We start from the raw sequence: 27,973 nt of genomic DNA on the forward strand, positions 1-27,973 counted from the left end.
AACCAGTGTCTACAACCACTTGTCGTGAGTGGGGTCGTGGCGAGCCGGAGCCTAACACGGGGCGCAAAACCGACGAGGCTGGGGACACACCCGGGATGGGATGCCAGTCCGCCACAATGCACCCCGATCAGGGTTTGAATCCCAGATTCACCACACAGCAGGCACTGGCCAAACCCGCTGTGCCACCACAGCCCCTAATTGATTTAAACATAACCTAATTAAAATTTAAAAAAACTGAGCTTGTAATGTCATCAAAATTAAGATTTCATAGGTTAATCATAATTATTTTCTGAAACTTTTCACACTTTTTTGTAAAAAGGACAGTACCTTTGTTTAAGGTGAAAACAAATGTGACAAAATATGAAGAATTGTGTTCTGTGTTTGCTTTGTGTCTGCAAAGGTAGAGCCATGGTTTGGAACTGACTGCGGGGTTTCAAGGCATACAGGGTGTCTGGGTTTCCTTACTGTTCCTCTGTTTTTAAACATTTGGCTGAAGCGCTTGATCAGTAAGTGTCTCCACTGCAAAGACTTACTGACTGGCAGGTAATTTTAAAACCTGCTGGCTTGCAGTCCTTTTGGAGTTAAGAGCTGTTCTGGAGTGTGGGCACATTTGAGGTGTGGCGTTCACTACACTGAAACGCCACAGCTAAATAAACTTGAGGAAGAGACCATTTCAGGTAGCTGTCTTCACCACGGCCTCCGTTCAGTCATCCTCTCTGCAGGCATCGCAACTGCAGACTTTCCAATTTGTCGCCTTTCACTGCTGGTTGCAGAAAAACTCAAAGCCCTTTGTTCTTTCTCGTCTCTCTTATTATCTGGGGGGGAAAAAAGCAGGTAGTAATTGTGGCCCAGATGATCCACACCTGCCTTTTTTTGAAAATTATTTTTAATGAGTTTTATACTAAGCAAATACTTACATTTATTAACTGAGCAGCACCTCTAAAATCTTTAATCCATCTTGCAACTGGGGGAAATGAGAAATGTTCCTTCTTGTTTTTGCTTTTGTTGCCCATTTTTAATAGTCACATATTGTAACGGATCTTTTGAAGCTGATTTCATTGATAGCAGAGTCTGCAAAATTAATAAGTAGTAATTATGTATTGCATTTATAAGTTGACTACTATCAGTTAAATTATCAATTCTGGGTCTTTGTAGTGTACACAAGTGTTTTTTTTTTTTTTCTCTTTACATTCATAACATCATGAAAGTAATGAACTAGATTCAACTCAAGCTGTCCAGCTTCTTTCTCCGGACATGCTAATTTTTACTGTAATTTTCTGAAAACCACAACACTGTAGTTCATTGCAGTGCTACTTTTTTCTTTCTCAGTATCTGTTTCTTTTTATTAATTTTTAAAAAAAACACTCCACTGTGAACAATGAAGGCAGTGCCTTCTATCTGACTGAGGCTAGAACCTAATATACTCTTTGATATATGGATGCACCTTCCTGAGTCTTGTGATATTTTCTGCTTCATTCCCAAACTGGGCGATATACTATAGGAGCTCTGTTTTACCAGAGACTGACATTCTTAAAATCTACCACACCACTGGGTTTTTGTTAGAGATGCTATTCAGTCCACGCAGCTCCAGCACCAATGCTGTCTACCTTCTCATAGGCTCAATGAACTTGAAAAGAACTTCAAGTCAGTTTTTATGAACTGTGGAAAGCAAATTAGCTTTATAGAAAAAAAAATTAAGAATACTTGGTACTACAGACTGGGAGAGTTTAATTGTGATCCCCCCCCCCCCCCCCCCCCTTGACTTTAATCCACATCGTTCAGCAAAGCATATTGGTAACTCTAACCTGTGATTTAAGGACATGATTAGTATGATTTGGGGGGTGGGTGTGTGCATTGCATTTCAGATCCTTGACAGATGAATGTTAGGTAGTCAAAGCGATTCTGTTCTCTTCATAATGAAATTTTAATGCCTGTAGCCATATGCAGTAGCTTGGCAGTTGCAGTCCTAGTATGCTTTCCCAAAAAGTGTGAGCCATGCATCAATTCTTTAGCAAACGCTGTTCATAAGGTTGGGCCTTTTGTACTTAAGAGTGGAAAGTGAAAAAGATTTAGTTTCTTCTTACTGCTGACCCCAGGGAGGAAAGCTTTGTACTTGTAACAGTACAAATAGAAATCGTATGGTTGCATCTCAACATTTTTGACATTTGTCTTTTACCTGGCGAAGTTGTATGTATGACATTTCCAGTACTTGTAGTAGCGTTGCTGATGTCGAGTGCAAATCCACCATGATCTCTCCAACTGGGTGGCAAGACTGAGGAGTGACATTGATGGTGTAACCTTGAAGTGTTGATTCACTCATAGTGTGAGCATTTGCACAGAGAGCTCAACACGTTGCTCTGCACTGCACCGTTGCTTACAGGTTCAAGTCAGCATTTGAAAACTTGAGAGATTTTAGGATGATGTGTTAAGGGAAAGTTATTGAATGTATCCATCAGCTACAATAATCAGAAAATGAAAATCCCTAATTTTCAAACAGTTTCAGTTCCCAGTGCTTGTTCAAAAGAAATGTGGAGTTTTGCAGTACTTTTTAGCAGTCAGAATATGTTAGACTGCAGAAGCTCTCTTCACTTTTGAAAGAGGAGAAAAGAAAAGAGACAGAATTGTCACACCAACCTTCTTCTCTCAGCACCAGTGTCTATTCATGAAGGGTTCTGGAAAGCCTTTTGGGGCCTACAGGTCCCTTTGATAAGTAGAACCAGAAGAGCATTATGAACTGTGTAAATGAGGGACACTGCTGAGTCCAGCTGTCCCTGTCTAGAGTGAAGCATCTGTCATCGTAGAGAGAAGGGTGCTAAGGATATCTTAAGAATGTATAAATACTTTCATGTAATTTCCAATAAATGAGTCATCTTAAGCTAACACTCAAAATATTTTTACTGATAATTGAGGTGACTGTTAATCTTATTAATTGGCTTGATGTAAGTACTAAGTATCTGATAAATAATGCAGTTATAGGATATAAATTCATGATTTAGGATTTAAAATTCATATTTTTAAAGACTGACTTTTTTACCCCTGAGCAAACCAGGGACAGAAAAATTTGATAATTTTAATTGATAGAAATGATTTTTATACAGTCTATGATCTTCTGGTTTAAAAAAATAAAAAAGAAAAAAGAAAATGTATGTTAGATATTATGAGGCAGCAGGTAGAGTAATGGCTATAGCTGTTTCCTTTAAATTAGGGGACCCAAGTTTGAATTCCTGCTACGGTATCCTTGAGCAGTAGAAAGTGCCAACCCTCAACTCTCAGTCAGTTTCCTTCCACTTGTCCCGGAGAGGTTTGTAGTGACAGCAGGCTGAGCAGGCAGGCCTAAACCCTACTTTCTACAGCAACTTTCTCCTTTCTTGCTTCTTTCTAGCTTCTTTTCAAGCATCCTGAGGTGTTCCCAGGCCAGCTGAGAGAGAAAATCTGACGAATGTGTTCTTGGTCTGCCCCGGGGTTTACTTCCTTTGGGATGTGGCTGGTATAACGGCGACAAGAGCCAACCAGGAATCATTATTATGATATGCCCAAACCAACCACCCCAGCTGACTCCTCTCAATCCAGAGGAGCGGCTACTTCAAGGTTCTTGTGGATCACAGAGCTTGTCATCCTAACCCTCAGCTGCTCCATAAATTTAAAATTTAAAAGTTACACTTGATTTAGTATACTAAGTTACTTCCAATGAATTATCCATTTATAAAGCATGAAAATTTTTACTGGAACCGTCAACTGTTTCAGCTGTATAAATGGGTAACGGGTAATTGTGGGTGACTAAGTAGCTTAGTGTACAAACGTAACATTTTAAGTTGCTTTTGAGAAAAGTGCCAGCTGAATGAATAAATAATAGCGCAACTTCCCGTGTTACTGGGGAGTGTCATGTTTGAGCAAGAAAATGGATTTATTGTAAATACGTAGTTGAAAATTGTGGGTAAAATATGAATTAAGTGTTTATCCGCTGTGGGGCTCACAGGGAATATAAGGGGATCTGTGTCTGTTGATGAGTGTGAGTGGGAGGAAAGGCAGAGAGGTGCTAAGCAGCCTGGAAAAGGCTGGTTATAGGTGCAGGTTCTTGAGGAATGGGGTCCTCGGACCGAGGACCTCTTGTTGTGTGCTAGTGTTCCAATAAACGTTCATGATGAACGGTGTCCATGCGTCCTCCTTCAACCCATCTGAGCCCAGAACACAGTGCGCCACAATAGTACTAACGCTATGAAGGTAGAAAAATCATTGAGAGCAATGAAATGGATTTACATTTACATTTTATTCATTTAGCAGATGCTTTTGTCCAAAGCGACATACTTCTCAGCAAAAGTACAATTTATGCATTACAAGAAAAGTTTATGGCAAATCATCTTACTGAAGTCACAAGACAAATAATGATTTCATATTTTAGAAATTGTTGGCCTGACTTGTCTTACTGGTAGATCTTAACTCCTCTTTTAAGTTCTGCGGTCCAGTTTGTCGGTGATGTCGTAGTCCCAGTTGTATGCCAATGTAACATTAACACCTCAAAATTACGAAACTGCTTTCTTATGTCGTGAAGCCCAGTACACAGTGCTGTAGATACTACTTGTGGACTGCAGTGTTTGTAAAAAGCAACCGAGGCAATGTGCAGCATTAATATAACATACTTTGATTTGTCCTCTCTTCTTTTTGCTGTATTCTACTTTGGGTTTCTTTAAAAAAAAAAAAAAAAAAAAATTGCTACAGCACTCTGGTGGGGTCTTGTCAGAGTAGGCTGTACTGTTACATATAAAATAGTGCAGCCTCAGGTTTTTATTCCCAACGTGCTGAACTTCATATTTATGCGGGTTGAATTACATTTGGCAGCTGTAAGCCCACTTCGGGTTTTGAAGGCTTGTGAATTATTGCAGTATTTGCCTTACGGCTTGCTACCCCGCTGTCATCGGCAAGTGTAACTGTTTTGTTGCTAATACCCTTTCCAAGATAATTTATGTAGATAAGGAGGAGCCCAGCGGTGGTCCCTTTGGAATACCTTTCCTTCCTTTTTGAATCTGATCCCTCTCATTGCTACCCTCTGTATTCCAAAGTGGTGTGGTTCATCTTGCTTTTTCGGAAATACAGTACCATGCCTTCAGTCCTCTATACTAGTCTCTGTGGACTGGCAATGGATTTATGTTTAGGGTGAATAAATTTTCTTTCCTATTTCTTTGAAAACTCCAGGGTATAGTCCATCAGGTCTTGCTGACTTTTTCATCATAAATTATTGTATCAGAATTTCAGTGTCACATATTTCTTTATTCCCTAGTGCTCCCTGAATGTCCGGTAACAAGGGTCATATTTGTAATGGTCTACGAAACACTTCCTGAGTTCAAATTATAATTTAAATCTTAAAATGCATTGTGGAATACTCTTATTATTTGGCTAAATTTTTATGTTAAACATAAGTTCTTTAAAATATTGATCCTTTACATTCTTGTATGACATTATTAATCCTCTGGGATTAATTTACGTTCATATTTTTCAAATTTTGCTATCAAAAATTTTGCTGGTTGAAAATTATTTCCTTGTACTTACACCGTAGAATAAAAGTCTCAGTTTAAACTGTCTGGAGTCTAAACTATAAGGTTGCAGTATTTTGAACTGACTACAGCTTGCCCTAATACGTCATTCTGTAGCCACTTGATGGAAACTGCTCCATTCATATCCTTTTTTTATGTTCCTTTATTTGCCTTTCAAAAAACCAAGTCAAGAAATGAATTTTCCTCTTAGGTGAGGTGACAAACTGCATGAGAAGCTGTCTTGTCAGTCATAATATTTGTATGAGGAATATTTTATCCAACCATGTCTGGTGCACTCAAAGACCAAAGCAGAAGTTCTGGTTTTGGGGGGGGGATATCTGACCACGTAAGCAGTATGTGGGAGAATCCTTGATTTTAACTTGTGGGTACTATGCAGTTCCAAAAAGAAGGGTTTGTTGATCAGCTGGCAATAGCTGTGAAATAGATCTCATTTTCATATATAAATAGAGGTATTGGATTTACACTAAACAGTTAAGCAAAGTGCTGTATCCTCATTCCTCAGTAAGCAGCTCTGCATTATTAAATTACATCTACAGCCCCTACCACTCATCAAACATTTAGAGAGTCATTTTTAAGCGTGCAAGTCATCTACAGGTTGTAAATGTAATAGATGTGCAATGCTGCAAATAGCTGAAGGGTACAGCAGTAACTTACCGATAAGTACGTAGATTTAAGAGTCTGCCCTCTAGGTAATTAAGGTGAACTTCATTCTCTTCATTTGTCTTTCATCTGGATCTAATAATGTATTAATAATTCTGACTTTCAGTTAACTGTATTACTAAAATAAATTAGAATAAAGCCTATAATACTGTCCAAGCCTGATAGGGGGTTATTGATTGCACACTTTTGTTTAGGAAAAAGATGAAGCCTGCTTCTGAAATCTTTAAATTAAAAAAAAAGTTGGTTTCTCTCTATGGGGCATAAGTGTTGTATCTATGTTGATAATTCGCTTGCACTCTTTCAATAAGTTCTGCATCAGGTGTCTTAGTGTCCTTAGAAGTCCAGTAATTAAAATGTTTAAATAAGCCCTGTTTGAGAATGTGGTCATTAAACTCCCCAAAAAGCACTGGTCAATGCAAGTTCAGCTTGACATTTTGCTGATCAGTGGAGTGTAATATCATGTTGTATTGGCCATGTCTCCTCATTTCTTTAGTGCACGCTACAATACATCCAGTCATTCTGCAGGCAGTTCCTTTCACATGGTAATATTCATCACAAAGCAAAAGGTATCCTTTAAGTAGTTAATTATGCATGAATTCATTTCCAGTTGTAAAATCATACAGGGAAATGTTTCTCTCTCCCTCTCTCTCTCTGGTTCTCAGATCTAAATTTTGTTGAATTGATTTTACCTCTGAGACCACCTGTAGGGTTACAATATTATCTTGACTGATTTCATCCATTATTCTGCTATTTCACTGGTTCTGGCAGTTATAAAGGCAAGGTCATTGTTCAAAAGATGTAACGGCAACTAAATTTTATTTTGATTGGGTGGGATACAGGATTCCCAAGCAATAAACTGAAACTAATTTTTGAGAGCGAAGTACCATTGAAAAATGTTATAGATCATAATTGCATCTTATCCGTAAATACCGTGATCATAAATTCCAGCTGAATGATTTAGATCTTATCAGCAGTTTTTTCATCTTAAAATCTTAATTACAGAACAGCATAACCTGTCTTTCTTTCTTAGTAATTATTACTTAGCTGACACCTTTGTCCAAGGCAACTGATGATGATGAGTTTTTACACTGTGGTACTTACTTGTATATAAAAAACCCCACTTTTACAATTTGGTAGTTTTACTGAATCAATTCAGGATAAGTATCGTAATCAACGGTACTACTGCAAGAATAAGGATTTGAACCAAGGCACTTCCAACTTCAAACTCATGCCTGTAACCACTACATTACCTTCTCCCTCGAGTTCAGTATGAATCAATGATAGCACAAATAATACATTTAATAGTTTTTTTATGAAATATATAAAAATGTTAATGTTGGCTTTTAAAATTGAGCAATGTTCATGCAGTACAATTGTATAGTCTTTCTAAAGTATTACTGTTTTTGGTATTTACAAAGATGGGAAATCTATTACTTTTATAATGTTCAAATACCAGTATAATCTGAAGTAGTGTAAAACAATGTAACTTGTGAAATTTCAAAATGTCAGTGATTCCCAGAGAGAGAACTTGAGTTTAAGTGACCTTGATGCTTTTGTCATGTTAGTTAACTTAGATTAATTATCAGACTCTGAGTTGTTAATCCTACATGCATTATTTACAGATGGCCAGAATGACACAATCCAGTTCTTTACGGTGTATTGCAAATACTGAAATGTGAGAAAGAAACTCATTAGGTCCCATGCAAGGGAGTGGGTCTTTTGATCTCAAAATCCAATAGAACGATAATTGTTATGCGGTTATTCATGCTGTAGGGCACGAAGCTGTACTTTGCTAGGAAAATTGACTTGCTTCTTCACACACTGCAGTAAAATTGAAAGTAGTCCACTACTGCATCATGACTGAAATATGGCTGTTGATTTACAAGGTTATGAAAGACGGTGGATTTATCTCCACCATGAACGTAATGGCATTGCTATAATTAAATCGCCAGTTTAATGTGACTCATTGCATTTCAGTTTCTGTTGAACCTGCTATTATTTTGTTGATGCGCTCCCTTCCATCCTTCCAAAAGTTAGCCATCCAGGAGGTTGTCTGGAGGTCCAGCTTGCAATGCAATTACATTGATTCCCCCAAACACTGTTGAAATGAACAATAGCTCTACCCTAAATTGTGTCTAATGAACTCTGCTCCCTGGGTTGCACGTTGAGAGGGAAACAGTGGAGATGAGCTGACGGAGCGAGGGATGCGGCTGCGGTGGATGGAGCGGCATGAGCCGAGTGCTCGGCCCTTTTTGATAAATGATCTGACAGACACGGTGCAGCGATTACGGGGGCTCCTGCTGAGCAACGCAAGCGTGGCGGCTGACTCCGAAACATCTCAAAGTGGAATCATTGTTAAGCTGGTCTGTCAGCTCCCCGCAACAGGCCCTCGACACAAACAAGACAAAAGAGTGCAGCCAAAGTAATGCATTTAATCTTCTCAAGACACAGAAATACAAAGCTGATGGTCCAGGATGTGGTTTCGCTTCGTTTGCTTTCTAAGGTGGCGATGTGGAATGGTCAGCGTAGTTGCATCCCTTATTGAGCTGGGAGGGGAAATGTGGTGTGGTTTGTCCTGTAAAGATTTGTTGCTTTTCTTCCCAATGGAGATAAGCAGGTGAGGTCAGTTCTCTTGTAGTCACATCTTTAAGGATTTAAAAATGTCCTGAATTAGTTTTTTTTTTTTTTTTTTTTTTTTTTTTTGTAATTGTATCATTAAGTGTTCTGTTATTGGGTTTGAATCCAACTCAGGATATGCAGAGTTTGCATGTTCTCCCCAGGTTTGTGTGGGTTTCCTCTGGGTGCTCCCACTGCCCATACATGTGTTTCGGGTGAACTGGTAACTCAGAATTTTCCTTGATTCTTCACACATACAAGTCAAAAGTGATTTTTATTTATTAGCACTAACTAGACAATGTATATACAAACTTTCTAGATGAGCATCTCAGCTGGAATAAATCCAGTCTGAAGACCAGTGTAATAAGTGTTAAATTTACTATCCAAAGGCTGAAAAATGTGATCACAGGCTGGTTTTATTTCTACACAGTTAAACTCAGAAACACACCGATAAACAGTGACTCTGTATGTCTCGTATGGCACCTGAAAAGTTGAAGTTTGTGGAAAAGTTATTCTCCTCGCAGTTGTTCTCTCTCCTTATCTTTCTCTCTCTCTCCTCACCCAGGCAACACAGCTGGCCTTTTTTCCAGGTCGTTTCCGTCATCGGTCTTTGAGCCGAGAGCCAACCGCATAGCGTTTGCATGTGGCCGCTTCATCTGTGTCCCTACTGATCAAAAATGCAGCTGACCTCGCCCTTGCAGAGTACTTGCTCCAGGCTTTGCCACACATTATCGTTTTATGGCAACCAATATTAGATCGCAAGGAACAAGGCTAGAACAATCATCTCGGAGATACTAGTTACTCATTTCACCTTTTACAAACTGTTGGCAATAGTGCTCAATGTTTCACTCTATAACCTTGTTAAAACTTTTTGTGTGCAGCCTTTTCAGTGTAGTACTTTTATGTATTGCTATGTTGACTAATTACTCACCTCAGTGTTCTTTCAACGTGTTCCACTAAGCAGCACATTGTCCTATTGAAGAGCCTCAAATTGGTTGTTTTGTGTGAACAAGTGTGAATGAAATGGGGTGGTGTAATTGGATGCTGGTTGTGCACATGGGGAGAGATCTCTGTGGTGGTCTGTGCAATAAAAGTGTTCTTCCACAATGATGCAACAGGGAATATAGTCTAACAACAGTTTATTTCATTAGCTTGTTGGTACACGGACTTTTGGGGGTTTGTTGTTAAAGCCAAATTATTGAACAGAAAAATGTGAGAATGAGGGCGCTTTGTGGAAAGATAATTGCTTGTGTATCATGGCCAGTTAATTTTTCAGCTGCTTATGTCATCTGCTCTCCCTTCAGTTGAGGGGTGGTTTATTTTCTTTTTTGTTATTTAATTGTCTGGAAAGGATTCAGGTTTTTTTTTTTTATTTTAAACTATTTGTCTTTTCACTCATTGCATTATTTCACAGACTTGCAATCTTTTTCTTGTTGCACTCCGGAATGTGGTTAGCTTGTGCAGACACGTATTTACACTTGTCATCTTTCAGGCAAATGTGGCCAGATAGTTGTTAACCCATTGACACTGCTTTCAGCACTGTGTTACACGGTGACCCAACTATTAATCCAAATGTTTCATCCACCATGCTTTTCTTTGTGGAGGGAAAAGGTGGAAGGCCCGAAATGAGTTACCTTTAAGTATACCTATTGGTATGGATTCTAGGCACAAAAAAATATGAGCAACTCAATCTTTCCAAGACCGAGGTCCTTTGTCTCCCAGAAGGATTATCCACATCCCTATCAGACTGGACAGGTCACTCACTTCAGCCACTTCATCGTTCAAGAACCTCAAAGTAACAGCTGAATTACCATTTCTGCCATAACAGAGAAGTCATGTTATAACCTATAAATACTATTTAATGTAATTAATATAATATAATTTGCACAATATATAAATATTAACAACAAACATGTCCATCGGCATACATGTTTATTAATGCACCAATTTAAGTCTTGTAAATCAATCTTGAGATATGTTTCATTAATTATTTAGATGTCTAATGTAAGTACTATTTGTAAAATTTGTCGGCATCAAAAAACAAATGAAAACTATCATTTTAAATGGACTGTGTGGAAAAACCTATTGTTAGAATGGAATCTTTAACAGAGCTGCCATGATGGAAAACCCTCAGTACTGGGCTATTAGCACTATGCTGCATGTAACAAGATTATATTTTCTGAAGCTTGCTTTTCTCCTGCGCAACGACACTGGGGTCATCTTAAGAGTTGACGATTTTCTTTTTCTCTTTTTTTTCCCCTTTCGTTGCTCCATATGTGAAACTTCAAAAAGGAGATGCGGTCATTGGCCAGCGCAGGAACGTGAAACAGGATTTCTCCCTCTCCCTCTTTATCAGCCTTTCCTCCTTGATCTCCCATCCGAGAGGCCTGTGATCCGGCTGTCCACAGTGGCAACAACTTTGTGTACCGTTCAAATTGAAATCGGTTGAGTAGTGACGCCTTTCACAGTCAGCAGCCGCTTATCACAGAGTGGGATGGGGGTCTCGGCTGGGGTTATGGGTGACTGCTGAGTCTTCACTCGCCCCAGAGAGCTTCATTGTCACCTTTGCTTCCCAGCAATGAGGACTGAAGTGTGAATGAGTCGAGACAGCCACCTCTCCCTACCCCCAGTGGAAGCTAAGCGACAGCTGGTAGAACTGGAGCCATTCCCGTTTCCTCGCAGGGGGTGTTTCTGTGTAATTCCAAGGAGCTATCTCCGTCTTAATACTGGGCCCTTGCAACTCAAACGACCCGCTGCGTTTTTCTGTGCCAAGGCAAACTGACCCTGGCCGTATACTGCATTTCATCACCAAAGATGACAGCACACTTGCTGTCAGTTGGCTGTCGGTCCATTAAAATGCACTTTCCTAGAATTGAACTTTGATGATGATTAGGTGTTGGTCCCAAACCCCCCATAGCCAATGTTTCAGTGGGTGGGATCTGCAGCTATTTACAGATCATGTCACTGCTACAGTGCCTCTGTTTATACTGAATTATCTCTCCAATTAGCACTCTTCAGCAAAGTCCCTCTTGCCAGTTGCCTTGACTGTGTGTTGCTTTTTGTTCACCTCTGGGCTTTCTTTCTCATTGTTTTTAGATTCCTCCTTTGTTGTTTATTGTATTAGTTTCACCAGTGCCCTTTTCCACTTACATTACATTTATTCATGCACATGATGCTTTTCTCCAAAGTGACTTAAAATGTTAACCTACCTACAATTATTTATACATTTGTTCAGCTGGGTAACCTTTAGTGGGACCATTTAGGGTGAGTATCTTGCTCAAGGGTGCTACAGCCAGAGGGAGATTTAAACCTGCGAGGTTTGGGTCCAATGGCAGCTATTCTAACCATATGCTTCCTCTGCCCCTATATTGTATATGCCCCTATTTGTCCATAGTAACATTAAAAAGTAGGTTTGTATACTAAGCTATTTGTACTCAACTGATTTACCAATTTAAACAGCAGGATAATTTTGCAGGGTATGTCGACAAGGCTACTGTTGCAGGAGTGGCGATTCAAACCCAAGATGACAGAATAACACAAGATCCTGGTATATATAGGCAAAAGTTTTGCATAGATTTTTCACAATCACCTGAATGGTTTGAGTTATGTTATTCTTATCTTTTGTTTCTACATGGCCTTTTGATTGTTAACATGATGAAGCATCATTTTATTCCAGGGATAAACACAGTAAATGAAAGTTTAGGTGAATTTCTATAATTCTTTCTGCTTTGTATATTGCACCCCCCGGGGAATTAAAAATAAGCTTTTACTGTTTCTGCACTGAGGGGGGCATGGTGGCGCAGTGGGTTGGACCTGGTCCTGCTCTTCAGTGGGTCTGGGGTTCGAGTCCCGCTTGGGGTGCCTTGCGACAGACTGGCGTCCCGTCCTGGGTGTGTCCCCTCCCCCTCCGGCCTTACGCCCTGTGTTGCCGGGTAGGCTCTGGTTCCCCGCGACCCCGTATGGGACAAGCGGTTCTGAAAATGTGTGTGTGTGTGTGTGTTTCTGCACTGTATTGAAACAAAACTAACACTTTCTTTTTTGTTATGTATGTCATATGGAAATAATGTTTTTTGGAATATAGATTAGGGGACTCCAAAGATAAAATATTAGTTATATAATATCATGTAGGGCCACATTTATGAGCTGTGATAAACTAATATGCACTAGTCCCAAAAATTCAAAAAAATTCAGTTTACAGACAAAAGCTAATAATGATCCCAAAACAATGGCCCCAGAAGTGTATTCAACTCTTCTCTAGCTAATTTTCAAGGAATACTTTGTTGTCTACGTATTTATTTGATATTTGTAGTAGGCCTTCCATTAGAAAATTGATTGGTATTATCAAAGGCCAGAGCACAAAAGCGCATAACCTGCAGTAATGAACACATAACCTGGACCCCTAAGCAGTGGAAAATGCATTATTTTATGAGTCATTATTTTAAAAAAAGTCAAATTATGTCTTCAATCCACAGTGTCTGCTTCCATTACTAAATATAGTTGTTTGTATAGAATGATATTGGTAACTGTCTTGTGGGAGTCAAGTCTGATAATTGCTGTGTGTGGTTGTATAATATTCAAGGATGATGATTTTAGACAGCTAGGTGCCCTATGGTTTAAACATGGGTTTCATTGTGATGTTCCAAGGTCACAACACCCACGCAGCTATGCTGAACAGTATGAAGTCAAACACCTCCCATGACTTCCCCATGAGGTATAAACTGAACCTTTATAGGATGTTGTGGAGCACAGTGTAAAATACATTTACATTTCCTTATCCCTCAAAAAGCCAGAAGTTTTCCATGCTGAACAATTTTTAACGCTGTGTGTATGTATATGTGTGTGATGATTGATTCATATTTCATATGAAACTATGTAACTAAATCATTCTCTAGACAGACACAGTTTTAGCGTTTGCTTTGTGTTTAAGAAAAAAAATCACATCTGGAATTAGAGCTTGACATTGATTTAGTGGCACAGCATTGTTCAGTAGATTTGGACACAAAATTAGGGATGTAATGGGGGGCTTTAAAGCTGCAGTGGAATTAGGGAATTAAGTTTTCAATCATACTGTAACAAGTCCACTTGAGTTTTAACCAGCTTCCCCTTTTAAAACTCCACAGGATTTGCTAAAAGCACTTGGAAACAATGCATTCTTCTTGCTAGACCCAGAAACCTACATGGTCCATTAGATCCTTTATAGATATTTAAAGATTTACTGCTGAGCACTTCAATTAGAAAGTTCTAAAATGCAGGCTGCCGCTCAACACCTTTTGAGTTTTGTTTTCATCCGCGCTGATGAGCCAAATCAGACCCTTGGTAGTGATTTAATAGAGTAATCAACTGGCTGTCAAAACTGATTGATGCCTCCCTTCAGGAACTTGACAAGCGATTCCATCCCAACTGGTTCAGACAAATATTCCTGTTTGAGGAGCCTGTCGCTACCCAGGACCGCAGATTAGTTCAGGTGCGGTTTGTTTCTTTTGCCCTTAACCCATAACCTCTTGTGCGCCACTTTGGATTTGGTACAGTCCGTGTTACCGGTGTGTTTTAAATCCCTTCCACTGTGTTATTTTTAAAATACATTATATAAAGTGGAGCTTCATTGTTTGCGTATGGGGAGATTTTTTTGCATTCTATGTAGGTACATTTTTAAGCCTGTTGTTGAATTATTAAATGTGAGTTAAAGTGTAATGTTTGCCTAAGAAGGAGAGACACTGGATAAACTAGGTTTACAGAGCATTGCACCAGCTTTCTGTCAGCATTTCATTATTGACATGTTTTTCTTTTTGCATGTTCTATCAACTCTCCAGCTGACCTTTTTTTCTTCATGCTAAAATATGCCCACCGCCTACTGATTTCATTCATTGTCTGTGAAGCTTTTTTGAGGAGAGTGTTTATGTTTTGGTTGAATTGTATCTGCTTCATCTTCTTGATTTTTTTGCTTCGTTACATTTTTTTGGAGGTCTGACAGAGCTGGCCCCCAAGGTTATGGACAAGTATCCTGAAACTTGCATTCTCGAACCCGGTCTTTCACTGCTCTTTCATTTTGGCTGAAATAGTCTGGAATAACAGTCTGCTGCCTTGTGAAACAATCCGCCGTGGATGGTTTTAATTGCAGTGAAGTCAGAGGTTTCAGAAAACTGTGAGCTGGCTTTGTGACCTTTCCTGGGGTGTTTTATAAGTGCACGATGACATGCAGAAGAATGCTCCAGGCTTTCAGCTCTCACCTGTCCATTGTCTACGGACTGATGACTGGTTAGAAAGTGATTGACGTGGGAAAAGGCTCAGGGTAGACGGCTATAATCAAAACTCCCACTCCTTCACTGTTTAGATTTTTCTTGTCAATGTCAAAATTAACCCATGGGCAAAAATCAAAGCACACCATCACAAGAATGGTATTTAACTTCAGTTGCCAATGTCTGTTTGTTAGTGTGTAATATAGGTATACGTATGTATGCATAAAACCAACACAGGATAAATTGTACAGAAGTGAAGAAAATGTTTTTATTGTGTGAAAAGGCAGTGTCAAGTTTGACCATGTGTATGCTTCTACCTCGATTCTTTGTATTGACTGTGTTCAAATCTTCAAATGTTGGTGATATTCACTTCTGTGTACTCTAAGTTGTGCATCGCTTTAGAGAAAAAAATCTGCTAAATGAATGTTATGTAAATGTAAATCTGGAAATGGAAAGAAATGTGATCTGTTCTTAACAACAGTATTATTAATCCAAAACTTAATTATCATGGTGTATGGTAATCAATATACATGATGCTTGGGTAACAGCAACCAGAGTATGTGGTTTGCTTCAACTGGTACAACTAAAATGTCTGATTTAAGCGTTTTTAGAAGTGAAGTCACTGTGTTGATGATGTGGAAATTAAATGACTATGGGAAGGAATGATGGAAATGAGTCTGGATTGTATATTCTTTATGAGATGTTCATCATAAATTTTAGTCATGACTTCTGCTTTGGTCACCGCAGCACACAGAAGGCAAGTAGCATTACGAAAAGCAAGCTGAACTGCAGCTGTCTGCAAATTTAAACCAAGAGTTGCTTAGAAGTTAAAGCTTTTTCTTCTGTAATAGTGAAGTTTTGTTCTGTTAGGGGCCACGACACTGTCGGAGCAGTTGCTTTGGATCACCGTGGTAACCTTGCCTGTGTAACGTCTACTGGTGGAATCCGCAACAAAATGGTGGGCCGAGTAGGAGACACATCGATAATTGGTGGGTAGTTGCATCGTGATTTTTTTTTTTTTTTTTTTTTGCATTCTTGCATTTTTACTCGCGAGTCTTATTTTTGTTGTTTTTGCTCGTTTGTAAATAAGTATCCGGTGGCTATGATGACGATCAGAGTGGTGCGGTCTCCTGCACGGGTCACGGAGAATCCATTATGAAAGTCACTCTTGCCAGACTTATCCTCTTTAACATGGAGCTAGGTAATAGAGTGTGTGTGTGTGTGTGTGTGTGTGTGTGTGTGTGTGTGTGTGTGTCCGTGTGTCCCAAAAAGGATTGTACAACTTTGCTTAAGAATGCTCACTTAGAGGAGACTAAGAATCTTTATTAGACTTCAATAATATAAGTACTATTTCTTTCTATGAAATAATATATTTAAATGCATTGAGATTTATCTCTCTGAAATTGGAATACTGGAATGATCCATAACTGTAGAATTGTTATTAAAAATTGGGACATTTCTTCTCAGAAACCTTGTTTATGAGATGTCATAACACTAACATCTGAATCTCATTAAGTAATATAGATGCAGAAATATAAAGGATATTTCTTTTGCTGTTTTTGCTCATAGTTTTGTGGTTCGATTAGGAATTCATGTTTATTATCATGACTGTCGTGTGGAAATGCTTTGTATACATTTGAAATGCATCACTGTACAATATAAATAGGCTCCATGTCTACACAAGTGCATTAGCTGTTATTGAAAGAAACTTTGAGCACAAAAGCCAAGAAATTAGCAGTCTTTAGGGATGAACTTTGTGTTTTTTTTTTTTTTTTAAGTTTCAGTGGCAAGGAAATATAGTGAGAATATTTCCAAAACATTTATCTATTATCTCAAAAAAGATGCGCATTTGACTGATACAACAGTTGCAAATCCAAAAGCCTCATAAATTTGTCTGCTGCTCAATTTAATTTCTCGAGAGAAAATTCAAACGAGGTTTATCTGTTTGCTACGAGAACATACTGAAGTTTCAGTTCAACACACTAATCCACAAACTTTAATCTGAGCACGACCATCTTTTCTTGCAGAGTAATAGTCTGGCCAGGAGTAGATAGGCAGGACTTTGAAAGAAAAGTACTACATAGCCACATGCTGACATTCTGAAAAGTACACAGAATGTCAAGTATTGCTGGAAGAAAAGGCTTTTTTAAAATATAAAAAAAAAAAAAAAATCTACTGTGAGTATCAGAAAACATTACTGTGGTGAGTTACTGATGTTTACATTATTAGGTATCAAGACAGAGTTCCTGGATATCGACTGAATGTTTTTGTCCTGCTTTTGATCGGTTTCTTCGTGGCTGATTCTGTAACAGTTTATTCACTAATAAATGAACATCATGTCTTCAGAGGATAGTTAGCACAGAAAATGTGGTACCTTAACCTTCATGTTAACCTAAAGTCTTTTTTCCCAGTAAGCTAACACCAGAAAGGCATGATATCAAAGTAGGTCGTAGGTAAAGGCAAACCTGGAATACTGTTTTCTGTCACTTTGTTTAAAAAAATGTCAGCAGTAATTATTTTGTTCTGCCTTTAGCTTGTTCTTCAGAAATGAATGACACTCCTGTCGTTTTCTTGACAGACAAGGAACATCTCGGTAACAGACAGCAAGCGCATATTACTCTCTGTTCTGGTCGAGATAAAAACCATCAGGGAGACGCACGGGGCAGATTAACAAGATATACTGAAGGATTTAATCCAGTTTGTTCCAAGCTAAGGAAATAGATTGATGTAACTCTGGCTGACGGCTTCGACTTCCACAGCACCCCGGCTGAAATCTAACACCGCAATACAAATCACCAAACAAATTGAGAGCCAGGAAAGTAGGCTGCATTCTGTCGCCTCGAGGGATGATCGTTTTTATTATCAATTTGCGAAATCCTGACTGATGACTGTGGATCAGCTTCCCGTCTGCATTAGGCCTAAAAATATATTACATTGATGTAATTGGTGCTCCTTACAGACACGTGCCAGGGGTACCCAGAAAGCAACTTGCTGTTCGCCTCGCAACTGAGCCATGATGGATTGCCACATTTTGGCTTTATTATGAAACCTAATTATTTCCCCTTGCAAAAACCAGATGCAGGCACAGTTGATTTTGCGATTTAATACTGAGAAGCATTTGGAACAAATGGGCTGTCAATTACAGCTGTCTCACAATAGGAATCGTAAAATTAATACTTAATGAGACTACTTTGCCTCCTTCTCCTAATAGATTCCCTTAATTAATGCATTTTATCATTTAAATTGTTAATTACAAGTTTCTATTTTAGAGTAAAGGTGTCTTGAGGCTCAGTAATGCTGTAGAAGAGGAGATCATCTGCCAGTATGAAAGCTCAACTAGATAAGTTATTTAAGGCATAACACAAGTGTGTGGTAGATAAGGAACCAATGTTCTGCTATTATGTCATTTTAAGTCTTCTTAATTAATTTTAGAGCATTTAGGCACACTATAAAAAGCATGGCCTCTGTAGGACAACCTTTTGCTAAGTGAGAAATTGCATTTATGTGCATGTGGAATATGCTGATATGTTATAAGCGAATTGCTTGTGTGTGTGTGAGTGAGTGAGTGAAACAAAGAATGATTTAAAAGAGAGAATGTTACCCTTCCCTCACAAATATCTATGGAACTGTAGTGTAAATGATGCAGGAATGCAGTGTCAGGACTCTGCTGTGTACATTATCAGAATAGGGAGGGATTGTGCTATGCTTTATCCAAGCTGTCTCAGGCTTTATTCTTTCATTAACTTAATTAATTTACCTATTGACTGAAGTTATATTCAAGCATCCAGACTTCGATGTATATTAGTCCATTCTTTAAGCAGGTAAAACGAAACATATGAACTAAACAAGTATTCATAACTGTGTGTTAGCAGTTTCCCCCACTGAATGTGATGGTTAAAAAGTGATAAAGTCTGTGCAAAAAAACAATCGGCTGAAAGAAGCGTTAGTCTGCATCATAAAGTTGAAATGGACTCTGCAGATTTTATGATGGCCAGGAGCACTTTGTGCTGTGTTGAAAGGGACAATGACAATAAAGTGCTGATGTGCTGCGGTGGTCTCTTGGTGAAGGCTAGGGGCCAAGTGAGCAGGGAGCTCTTGGTACGTTAAACCACTGTTGCCTTCTCAGTGTTTGGAGAGAAAAGGCTATACGTCATGTAGTATGGATGGGGAAAACCAGCAGGAGCCACTGACTGACAGTGATCTCCACAAGAGCTGGCTTCTCATGATTGGCATCGCCTAGGTTTTTCTTGTTAGTATCGTACGGTGTTCAGTCTCATTAGCGTGGCGTTGGTATTGGCTACAGGGTTTTTGGAGCTCGGACAGCCTTAAATAAAGAGGGTGTGAAGGTATTTCTAAATAGAAGAGAGATGTGCTCTGCGGTCTGCGCAATGATGGGGAAGCGGTGTAGAAATGACGTGTGTAAGGGATGCTTTGTACAGAGAAAACTGCGGGGACTTTGGACAAGTCCTGAGGAACACCTTTAGAGGGATTTTCAGTTTGAGGCTGAATCTTACCAGGACAATGATGGGGGGAAAACACAAGTACAAATTACATACATCAGCGATGTAGCTGTACAGAGAGAACTTGCAGGGAACCCCAAACAGGTCTTGAGGGACATCTTTACATTTGAGTCCGAGGCAGAATCTCCCCTGTGGCCTGGAAAACGGCCTGATTTTAAGGCAGTTTTTGAGAATGGAGGAGATTAAGGGGAGAAGAAAAGAGAACTGGATCCAGGGGACGTGGCATTGGTTTCTGGCTTAGGAGAAACTGTAGGAGCACAAAGTCCACAGGTAGAGTAAAATTGGTGATGAAGAATCGATTGTCTAAGGGAGATGGAGGCCAAATGTTTGTAGCCCTATCACTGGTATAGAAGATGGAGGGGTAGGAATAGGAACAGTGATAATGACACATTTAACAAGGTCAGTGGGCACTGTCTCTGATCAGTAAAAGGATGGATTTTTAAAAATCCTTTTCTGAAACAAGGGACACACAGAACATCTTGAGAATGATTTTACATTTGGGGTTTAGCTGGTATAAAATACTAAAATTCCTAATGTACAAGTATCACCTTTAAATAAATGTCTTTAAGTCTTTTACTTTATTATTTTGGGTTTTCATAACATTTAGAAATGTGCAACTTCTTACATTTTAATGACTAAAGTCAAGGCAAAGCTGACATTTCTAAAAGTCGTTCAATCATTGAAAAGGTTTGACATTTTTATTTTAATAAATTAATAATGATTTATTGGGTTTTTGGTTAATATTTTGATGTTTTATTGTGGAAGTTTCTGCAGGATCTTGAAAATTAAGAAGCTTTAATATAAGTATATGTGCATGTATTGTATTTTTTCCTCACAGGGAAAAACTCCTTTGTAATGAAACCTTCCTACTAGGGTAAAGTGATTTATGCATAAGATGCAAATCATAATGAGCTTTTCAATTTTATTATGGTGTTTTGTGGCTTGGCACTGTTGAATCACGCAATTCTCATCCATATTTAAATCGCACCTTGAGTTGTCCCTGAGCATGAAGTGATTACCATAACCACACTGCTCACATGGTTCTCTTATGTTGTGCGGATTGTACAGATGTGCATTCCTCTTCACAATATGACATTCCGGTGAAATACTACATTCAAAGGGAAAAGGGGGGATCCTTAAAATGTGTTAATATTCTTTTTCTCCATGGAAAGGGTCATTTTGAAATTTGACAGAACAGTGGTAGAAAGAAGATGTGTTTGGATCTAAGCACCTAAGGACTTTATTAGCCATGGTGATAACGTACAGTACTTGCAAGTTTCCTGTCGGCCCATTTCCTCATATCGTAATTTATTTCCTCTACCCTCCAGTGCTTGCTTACCTGCCAGGTTCCCACTTGATTGAGCCTATAAAAATGACTCTTAGCCAGCAGTATGTATAGTGTTTTCTGGACTCTGTATTTCAGAGTCGTAGCCTGGCTGTGGTATGCTTCATTTCCAACTACTGCTTGGCACACAGGAGCTCCACTCTCACATGAGCTACAGTAATATGTCACCTTTTTTGTTTTGCTAATTAATAGTATTTGTTAAAAAACCATACAGTCAGTAACAGTCTTATGTCTGCAAATCTTTCCAGGTTCTGTCAGTGTTTCTTTTGGGAGATTAATAGTCGTTTGCTGTCCCATCGAACTGCAGTTGTATTTGTTGCATCCAGATCAGTTCTCTCCTGCATTTCCTATCAGAGGTATGAGTGCCAATGCAGGGTAGTGTTTTACTTCAGGAAGGGGGGCGCGGTGGTGCAGTGGGTTGGACCGGGTCCTGCTCTCCAGTGGGTCTGGGGCTCGAGTCCTACTTGGGGTGCCTTGCGATGGACTGGCGTCCCGTCCTGGGTGTGTCCCCTCCAGCCTTACGCCCTGTGTTGCCGGGTTAGGCTCTGGTTCCCCGCGACCCCGTGTGGGACAAGCGGTTCTGAAAATGTGTGTGTGTGTGTGTGTGTGTTTTACTTCAGCACTTACCAATTCCTGTCTTGTGCAGAAAATTACATACAAAAATGATTTTTTTTAAAAAAAAAAACTTTTTGCATCAATGTGTTGAAATGCCTGGTGTGAATACATGGCTTGAAATGAACCCTCTTATTTTATCTTACCTTCCGCACACACACATTATGAGTGACTTTAGAGTCACCAGTCCACCTGAACAGCAAGTCTCTGGAGTGTGGCGATGAAAGCAGAGCAGCCGGAGGAAACCCACACAGACTCGGGGAGAATACACAAACTCCACGCAGACTTGAGTGAGGATCGAACCCGCGTTCTCTTGCACCACCCAGGTTCTGTGAGACTGCAACGCTATTCACTGTGCTAGGACTTTTTACAGGAAAGAGGGGAAAAAAAAATGTTGAATACTTTCCCAAAAATTTGTCAGCGAAAAGTTAATTACTTGAAAGTTCATCAGTCGGGTACCAACTGTGTAGGAACTTGGAAGGATAATAAAGCTGTATTGCTGTTAGCGGTTTATATTACATAGGCATAGTTGTTTGTTTTGACCTATGGGTTTTGGATTTAATTGAACAGATATTCAACAACATGTATATTGGCCTTACAGTCTTGGCATCTCAGATTTTATAAAGGAAACTGTTGGTAGAGAGACAGGAAATCAGGCCAGCTGCACTAAAAGTTATCCTTGAAGTACCTTTGTTCCAAGGCAGTTTCTTTGTTCGCTTACCGTCCCTTCGCCGAATGCCAGTGTGGCTCGTGGATGGAACATTTTTCAGGTCCGCAAGCCTCAGATCAACAGAGCTGCCCCCCCCCCACCCCCGTGTCTCCCCCCTCTATGCAGCCATGTTAAACGAATGCAAATGTAACCGTGGCTTATCATGGGGGTTGCCAATCATTTTAATTGGTGTCGGAGAAGGAAGAGGCATTTGTCCAAACTGCTGCTGTGGTCGGCAGATAATGAGGCAATGTCGGCGGAGAGGTCAGCGAGGCTATTGTTTCGCTGGAGTGTCTTTGGGTAATGATTGAGGGGAGCGGCAAGGATCCGCTTCTATTTTAGGCCGGTTCATGTTTGTTTTCTCTGCAAACCAGCTGCCTGGAGCGGACGCAAATACCTTCACCTGCCTTTGAATTACAGGGTATTTAATGATTCCTGGAAAGAAACCTTGTCCCAAGAGGAAAAAAGTTGTTTTTCAGTTATGTTGCACAAGGCATAAACAGCTTCACTCTTGTCTCAGCTGATTAAATAACTTGTATATGTTCATAAGAATAAAAAAGTTGATGGTATAAAATGGATAAGCCAATAAATGCAAGCAGGTTGTTTTGGGCACTGTCTGTACAGAATGTGAACGTAATGTGACATAAGCTGTTCTGCAAGAACCTGGCACCATTCATCCATTAGGAGTTCTTCCAGTTTAAACGGGTTTGAAGTAGGTGGAAGCTGCTGTGACAGGGAGATGGTCCAGACTGCTTTTTTTTTCTTTTTTCTTTTTAAACAATCTGTGCTAACAGCTATGGCCCTGGTGTCCATGGCGCATGTAGCTTCTCCACCTCCGATTAAGCCCGCTTAACAGCCTCTGCACTGAGAAAGGAGGCTAAATTAGTTCAATCTAAGGAATAATGAGTGCTTATGTGCTTAGGTAGAATGAAAACCTGCATAAACACCTGCCTGCTAACACCAGGATGAATGACTTCTGTTCTCTGGGACTGAGAACTGGTGATCTGGAGGGCTAGAGAAGATGGGCAGCAATGTCCTCATGCTCTGTTGACCACTGTTCCATGGCCTTTAGCTCCAAAACAGCTACCAAACAAGCTTCTGCGTGCAGCTGTATTGGATCATAATACGTTGAGAATGCAGCCTACGGACAAATATACACAACTTGAGGACTGCAGGGAGGTCATCTACATGCCTCACATAAGTCATGTGCTTCATGACCAGGATAAACTCCTGTTTAGGTGGAATTGCTGCTTCATTCCGTGTCTCATACGCAAGAGCTGGGCTCGTTCTGGTACTTTCTACGACTTCCAAGGAATGGGGAAGCAGGTGGCATAGTGGTTAAAGCCATTATGTTGTGGTCAAAACACCAAGATTCAAATCCCTTCTCTTGCTGTAGTACTCTTGCTCAAGGTACGTCCCGTGAACTGATACGGTAAAAATTATCCTGCTCTATAAATGGTGTAAATCATTACAAGTATCTTAGAGTACAAGCCTAACATTGTAAGTTGCTTTGGAGAAAACCTAAAGAAATAATTGTCATGCCTAACAGGTTTTCAGTTACAGCCCACACATTGTAATTGTCCATTTTGTTTGTATCACTGCTGTTCCATACTTTATTTGTTCCATATTGTATTTTAATATGTAGCTTAATTTGAGAAGTAAGCCTTTTGTTTCATGAAGATGTATTTCAGTTATGACAAGTTAGTTTTCATAAGCAGATGAAGCATATTAATTTACGGTCATTAGTTAGACTATGTGGCACTAATGAATGCCATATGTAGGCCGCGGTTCGAAGACAGATGTCCGCGTTTGTCTCACTGTGGCTGAGATGATTTATTAATGAGTTAACTTGCATGTTTGTTTTGTAGGAAAGCTGGCGCGTGATGCGGTCGACGTTTCCTTGGCCTACATGGGAGAACGTGTCCAAGGTGGAGGTGGTGCCATCGCGATTGCTCCGAGCGGGGACTGGGCAGCCAGATTCACCACGCAACGCATGGTCTGGGCTACAGCCAAGGGGGAGTCCTTGTTCTACGGCCTAGACCCCCAGGACATGTTTGAGGAAAAGCTGTCAAAGTAGCGATGTGCTGTCCTTACAATTCCATTGATTTTTTATTTTTTTTTTAAATTAACAAATATGCTAACACAATAGACCTGCTTTTGGTGATTCTGCAAACCTTGCTTATCCAGAACCTAAAATTCCAAAATATTTTTTAGTTTGATTTTAGAGTTTATTTGCTGATTAGAGATTTTTGAATGTTAGCTTAGTTATCTAACCTCATAGTATACAGCTCCAAATCCAAGGCAATGAGGCTAATTGCTTGTCTAAAACTATATGAAAAATTGAGGAATTTCCTACATGACTTGTATTATACACCATGAGAGTGCTCTCAGTTCACCTGAAATAGAGCATCCCCAGGTTTAGTTCATTGCTGGTGTGAGTCACTCCACTGAATAAGAGCTATGACTCTTGTAATCAATATTTCATAAACCCCGCAGATTAGATTTAGATGGGGGAAAAAAGAACACTGGTGCAGCAACATACCGTAATCCGTCAATGGCGTAGTGAACAGAAAGGCGGATTCTTTGTTTTTCCTAAATAAAGAGTTTGTTGACGATCAAAGAGGATTGAATAAATAAATTCAGTCAAGCTGCCTCTTTTAATCAGATATGCAGAACTTTTTCAGAAAGCGAAGCTTCAAAAGCTCGTCGACTCCTTCATGTTCCAGGTTTTATCTGGAGACTTTCGGAATATTTCTCGCGTTTGAAAAAGGAATCTTGAAAAACAAGTTTGTTTTTTTTCTTTTTTTTTTTTTTTTTTTTATAAACATCAGAAGTGCGTATGTCATGACATAATTAAGAAAAAAAATTGGTGCATAAACTTTAGACTACAACAGTAGTAAACAAAAATTAATTTGTTTTCCAGTTGCAAAATATGAGCGCTAATAGCTTATGAAACCTTATGGCAGTAATAGGTACAGAACACAGGGGCACTGTTCAAAGTGACAAAGGTAATTGATTTACTTTATTAGTTTTGCTGTTGCTTTTCTCCAACTTCATTTGAAATGTTAGGTTTTTACTCCGAGATACAGTGATTTACCCTTTTTATACAGTTGGGTAATTTTTATGGTACCAATTTAGGGTAAGTACCTTGATCAAGGGTACTACAGCAGAAGGTGGTGTTCAAATCTGGATTTTGTTTTACCTGGATATGAAACTGATCTCATAGTTAATTCTGCGCCTGCCTCACTGACTCTTACTGCACCAGAAATCCCAGTTTCGGTTCCAGTGGAACACCCAGTCCTTCCATTTTAGGACACCACAGTAAATTTATGCAGGAATAGTTATAATGCAATAATGCTCCTATATATAAGGAGCATATAATCCTCTTTAATTCAGGTCCTTAAAGGCCCTCATGTCCTCAAACTCAAATGTCCTTAAAGCAGAGTACCCCCCTCCTTGAAAACTATCATTTCTCAATAAAGACATCTAATTTAAACTGGCAGTCCGGACAGCAAAACAATTCAATCAAACACACTGTATCGCACGAGGAATTGGATCTAAGCGCTCTGCAGGGATGCAGCTTTTCCGCCAGGTTGCTAGGTTATTTTGAGCGAGATGAAAGACCCAACATCCCGTGCCTTAAATCGCTGTCTTGATTCCCGTGGTTCACTGCTTCACTGGATGTATGAATTTCAAAAATACAAAAAAAAAAAACCTCATTCACCAAAGTTTCCTTTTTCCTTTTTTATCATTTATATATTAGGCTAGTCTGCCACAGAGCTTCAATCTCATACATAAACTTAAATCATGAATATGCAGCCCCTTTCATCACATACAGGTCTAGAACAGAGTGTAAAATAGTGAGACATTAATAAGAAAGCCGTTCTTTCGAACGGTCTTTGGAAAAGACTGGTGTTTCCTGCAGCCTCATTATACATGACAGTATTTTAAGTCCTCACCAGATATCTGTTTCTGCTCTTCTCCCCTATGGGCAATAGTGGACGGTTGGCATTGTGAGCTGGTTGGAAAGTAGTGGGGCCCCTGTTCAGTTTCCCTCTACAGTGGGATCTTCTGCTCCAGATATCTCTGCACTGGATCCCTCCAGTTGAAATCCCTCCACACTGCATCAATCCAGTCCAGATCCTTCTACAGTGGGGCACCCTGCACAGATTCCATCTACACGGGATCCCCCCAGTCTACATCCCTCTACAACGGAGCCCCAGTCCAGATTCCTCCAGTCGAGATCCCTTTACACTGGATCCCCCCAGTCCAGATCCCTTCTACAGTGGATGCCCCAGTCCAGATTTACATTTACATTACATTTATTCACTTAGCAGACATTTTTGTCCAAAGCAACTTACAATGGATACTATGTAGCGTTACCAGCCCACACACCTTATTCGCCAAGGTGATTTACGCTGCTAGATACGCTCATCCATACATCAGTGAAACACACTTTCTCTGTGTCACTCAGACACTATGGGGGAACCTCAACAGCATGTCTTTGGATTGTAGAAGGAACCCACACAGACACGGGGAGAACATGCAAGCTCCACACAAACTGAGTGGGGATCACACCCACATTCTCTCATACAACCCAGGTCCTATGAGACAGCACCGCTACTCGCTGTGCTACCGTGCCACCCAGCAATCCCTTCTACAATGGATCCCTCCAGTCAAGATCCCTCTACACCGGATCCCCCAGTCCAGATCCCTCCAGTCAGGATCCCTCTACACTGAATCCCCGAGTTCATATCCCTCTATAATGGATCCCTCTAGTCAAGATCCCTCTATACTGGATCTATCCAGTCCAGATCCCTCTATACTGGATCCCTCCAGTCAGGATCCCTCTACACTGGACCCCCGAGTTCATATCCCTCTATAATGGATCCCTCTAGTCCAGATCCCTCTACACTGGGGTCTCCCAGCATGTTCTGAGGTCACCCACTTCCTACCCCTGCAGCGTTGTATCTCCCGACTGCTCCATCGTCAGCAATGGCAGCCGCGCTGCACAAAAATAATATAAATAGATAAAAGGTGAGTTCATCCCACCTGGGTAGACCAGAGGACAAAAATGATGGTGAAAAATGTGAGCAGAGACCACTAAGGGGCCTGAGATGAAATCTCACCCAGAGCATCGCCCGTGGTGCCGAACTGTTTGTCTGATAGGGACTTCAACCACCGGCTGCTGCATTATTACCAATCTTTTTTTTTTTTTTTTTTGACGAGCTCCTGTTTATTTTTAGCGTTTGCTTCTGGGGAAGAGGAGATTTTGTGTGTGTGTGTGTGTGTGTGAGAGTCAGTTTCTTTCCATTTTTCCTGGTAAGGGTCATGGTAGGTGTGGATGTATATATGTTTTTTTTCCTCTATGAACCACATATTTCTTTATGCTAATACTACAGCCAACATGAAATAATATTTTGCAAAAACAGTTGAAAGTAAAACATTATTTCTCACATGCAATACACTAATGGAACTTAATGGAATCGTTTCCTTCATGAGATGATTAAACTCATCAAATGGTCTTATAGTCTAAGACAAAGTGTTTTCAGACTCAATTAAATTGAGTGCTAATTAACTAAATAATAAATTATTAAACATAATAAAGTTCAGGATTCATGCCACTTTAATGTTATGTTTTTTTTTTTTTTTTTTTCTTTTATGACTGTTAAGGACTTGTTTGCTGAAAGGGTTTGAACCTGGGGGTTTCGCTCTATATCTTTAGT

General features: G+C 39.8%; 1 protein-coding gene across 1 annotated transcript in view; it reads left to right on the forward strand.

Moving 5' to 3' along the window:
- LOC108932710 (isoaspartyl peptidase/L-asparaginase) overlaps positions 1-24,856 on the forward strand; it is a 35,409-nt gene extending 10,553 nt beyond the window's left edge. Inside the window, exons 5-7 of the mRNA XM_018749274.2 lie at positions 15,932-16,050; positions 16,152-16,262; positions 24,116-24,856. Coding sequence (XP_018604790.2) covers positions 15,932-16,050; positions 16,152-16,262; positions 24,116-24,324 — 439 coding nt within the window. The 3' untranslated portion in view covers positions 24,325-24,856. The remainder of the gene's footprint in view (positions 1-15,931; positions 16,051-16,151; positions 16,263-24,115) is intronic.
- The last annotated feature ends 3,117 nt before the right edge of the window (positions 24,857-27,973 follow it).

This window comes from Scleropages formosus, chromosome 4, assembly GCF_900964775.1.
Source record: "Scleropages formosus chromosome 4, fSclFor1.1, whole genome shotgun sequence".
NCBI lineage: Eukaryota > Metazoa > Chordata > Actinopteri > Osteoglossiformes > Osteoglossidae > Scleropages > Scleropages formosus.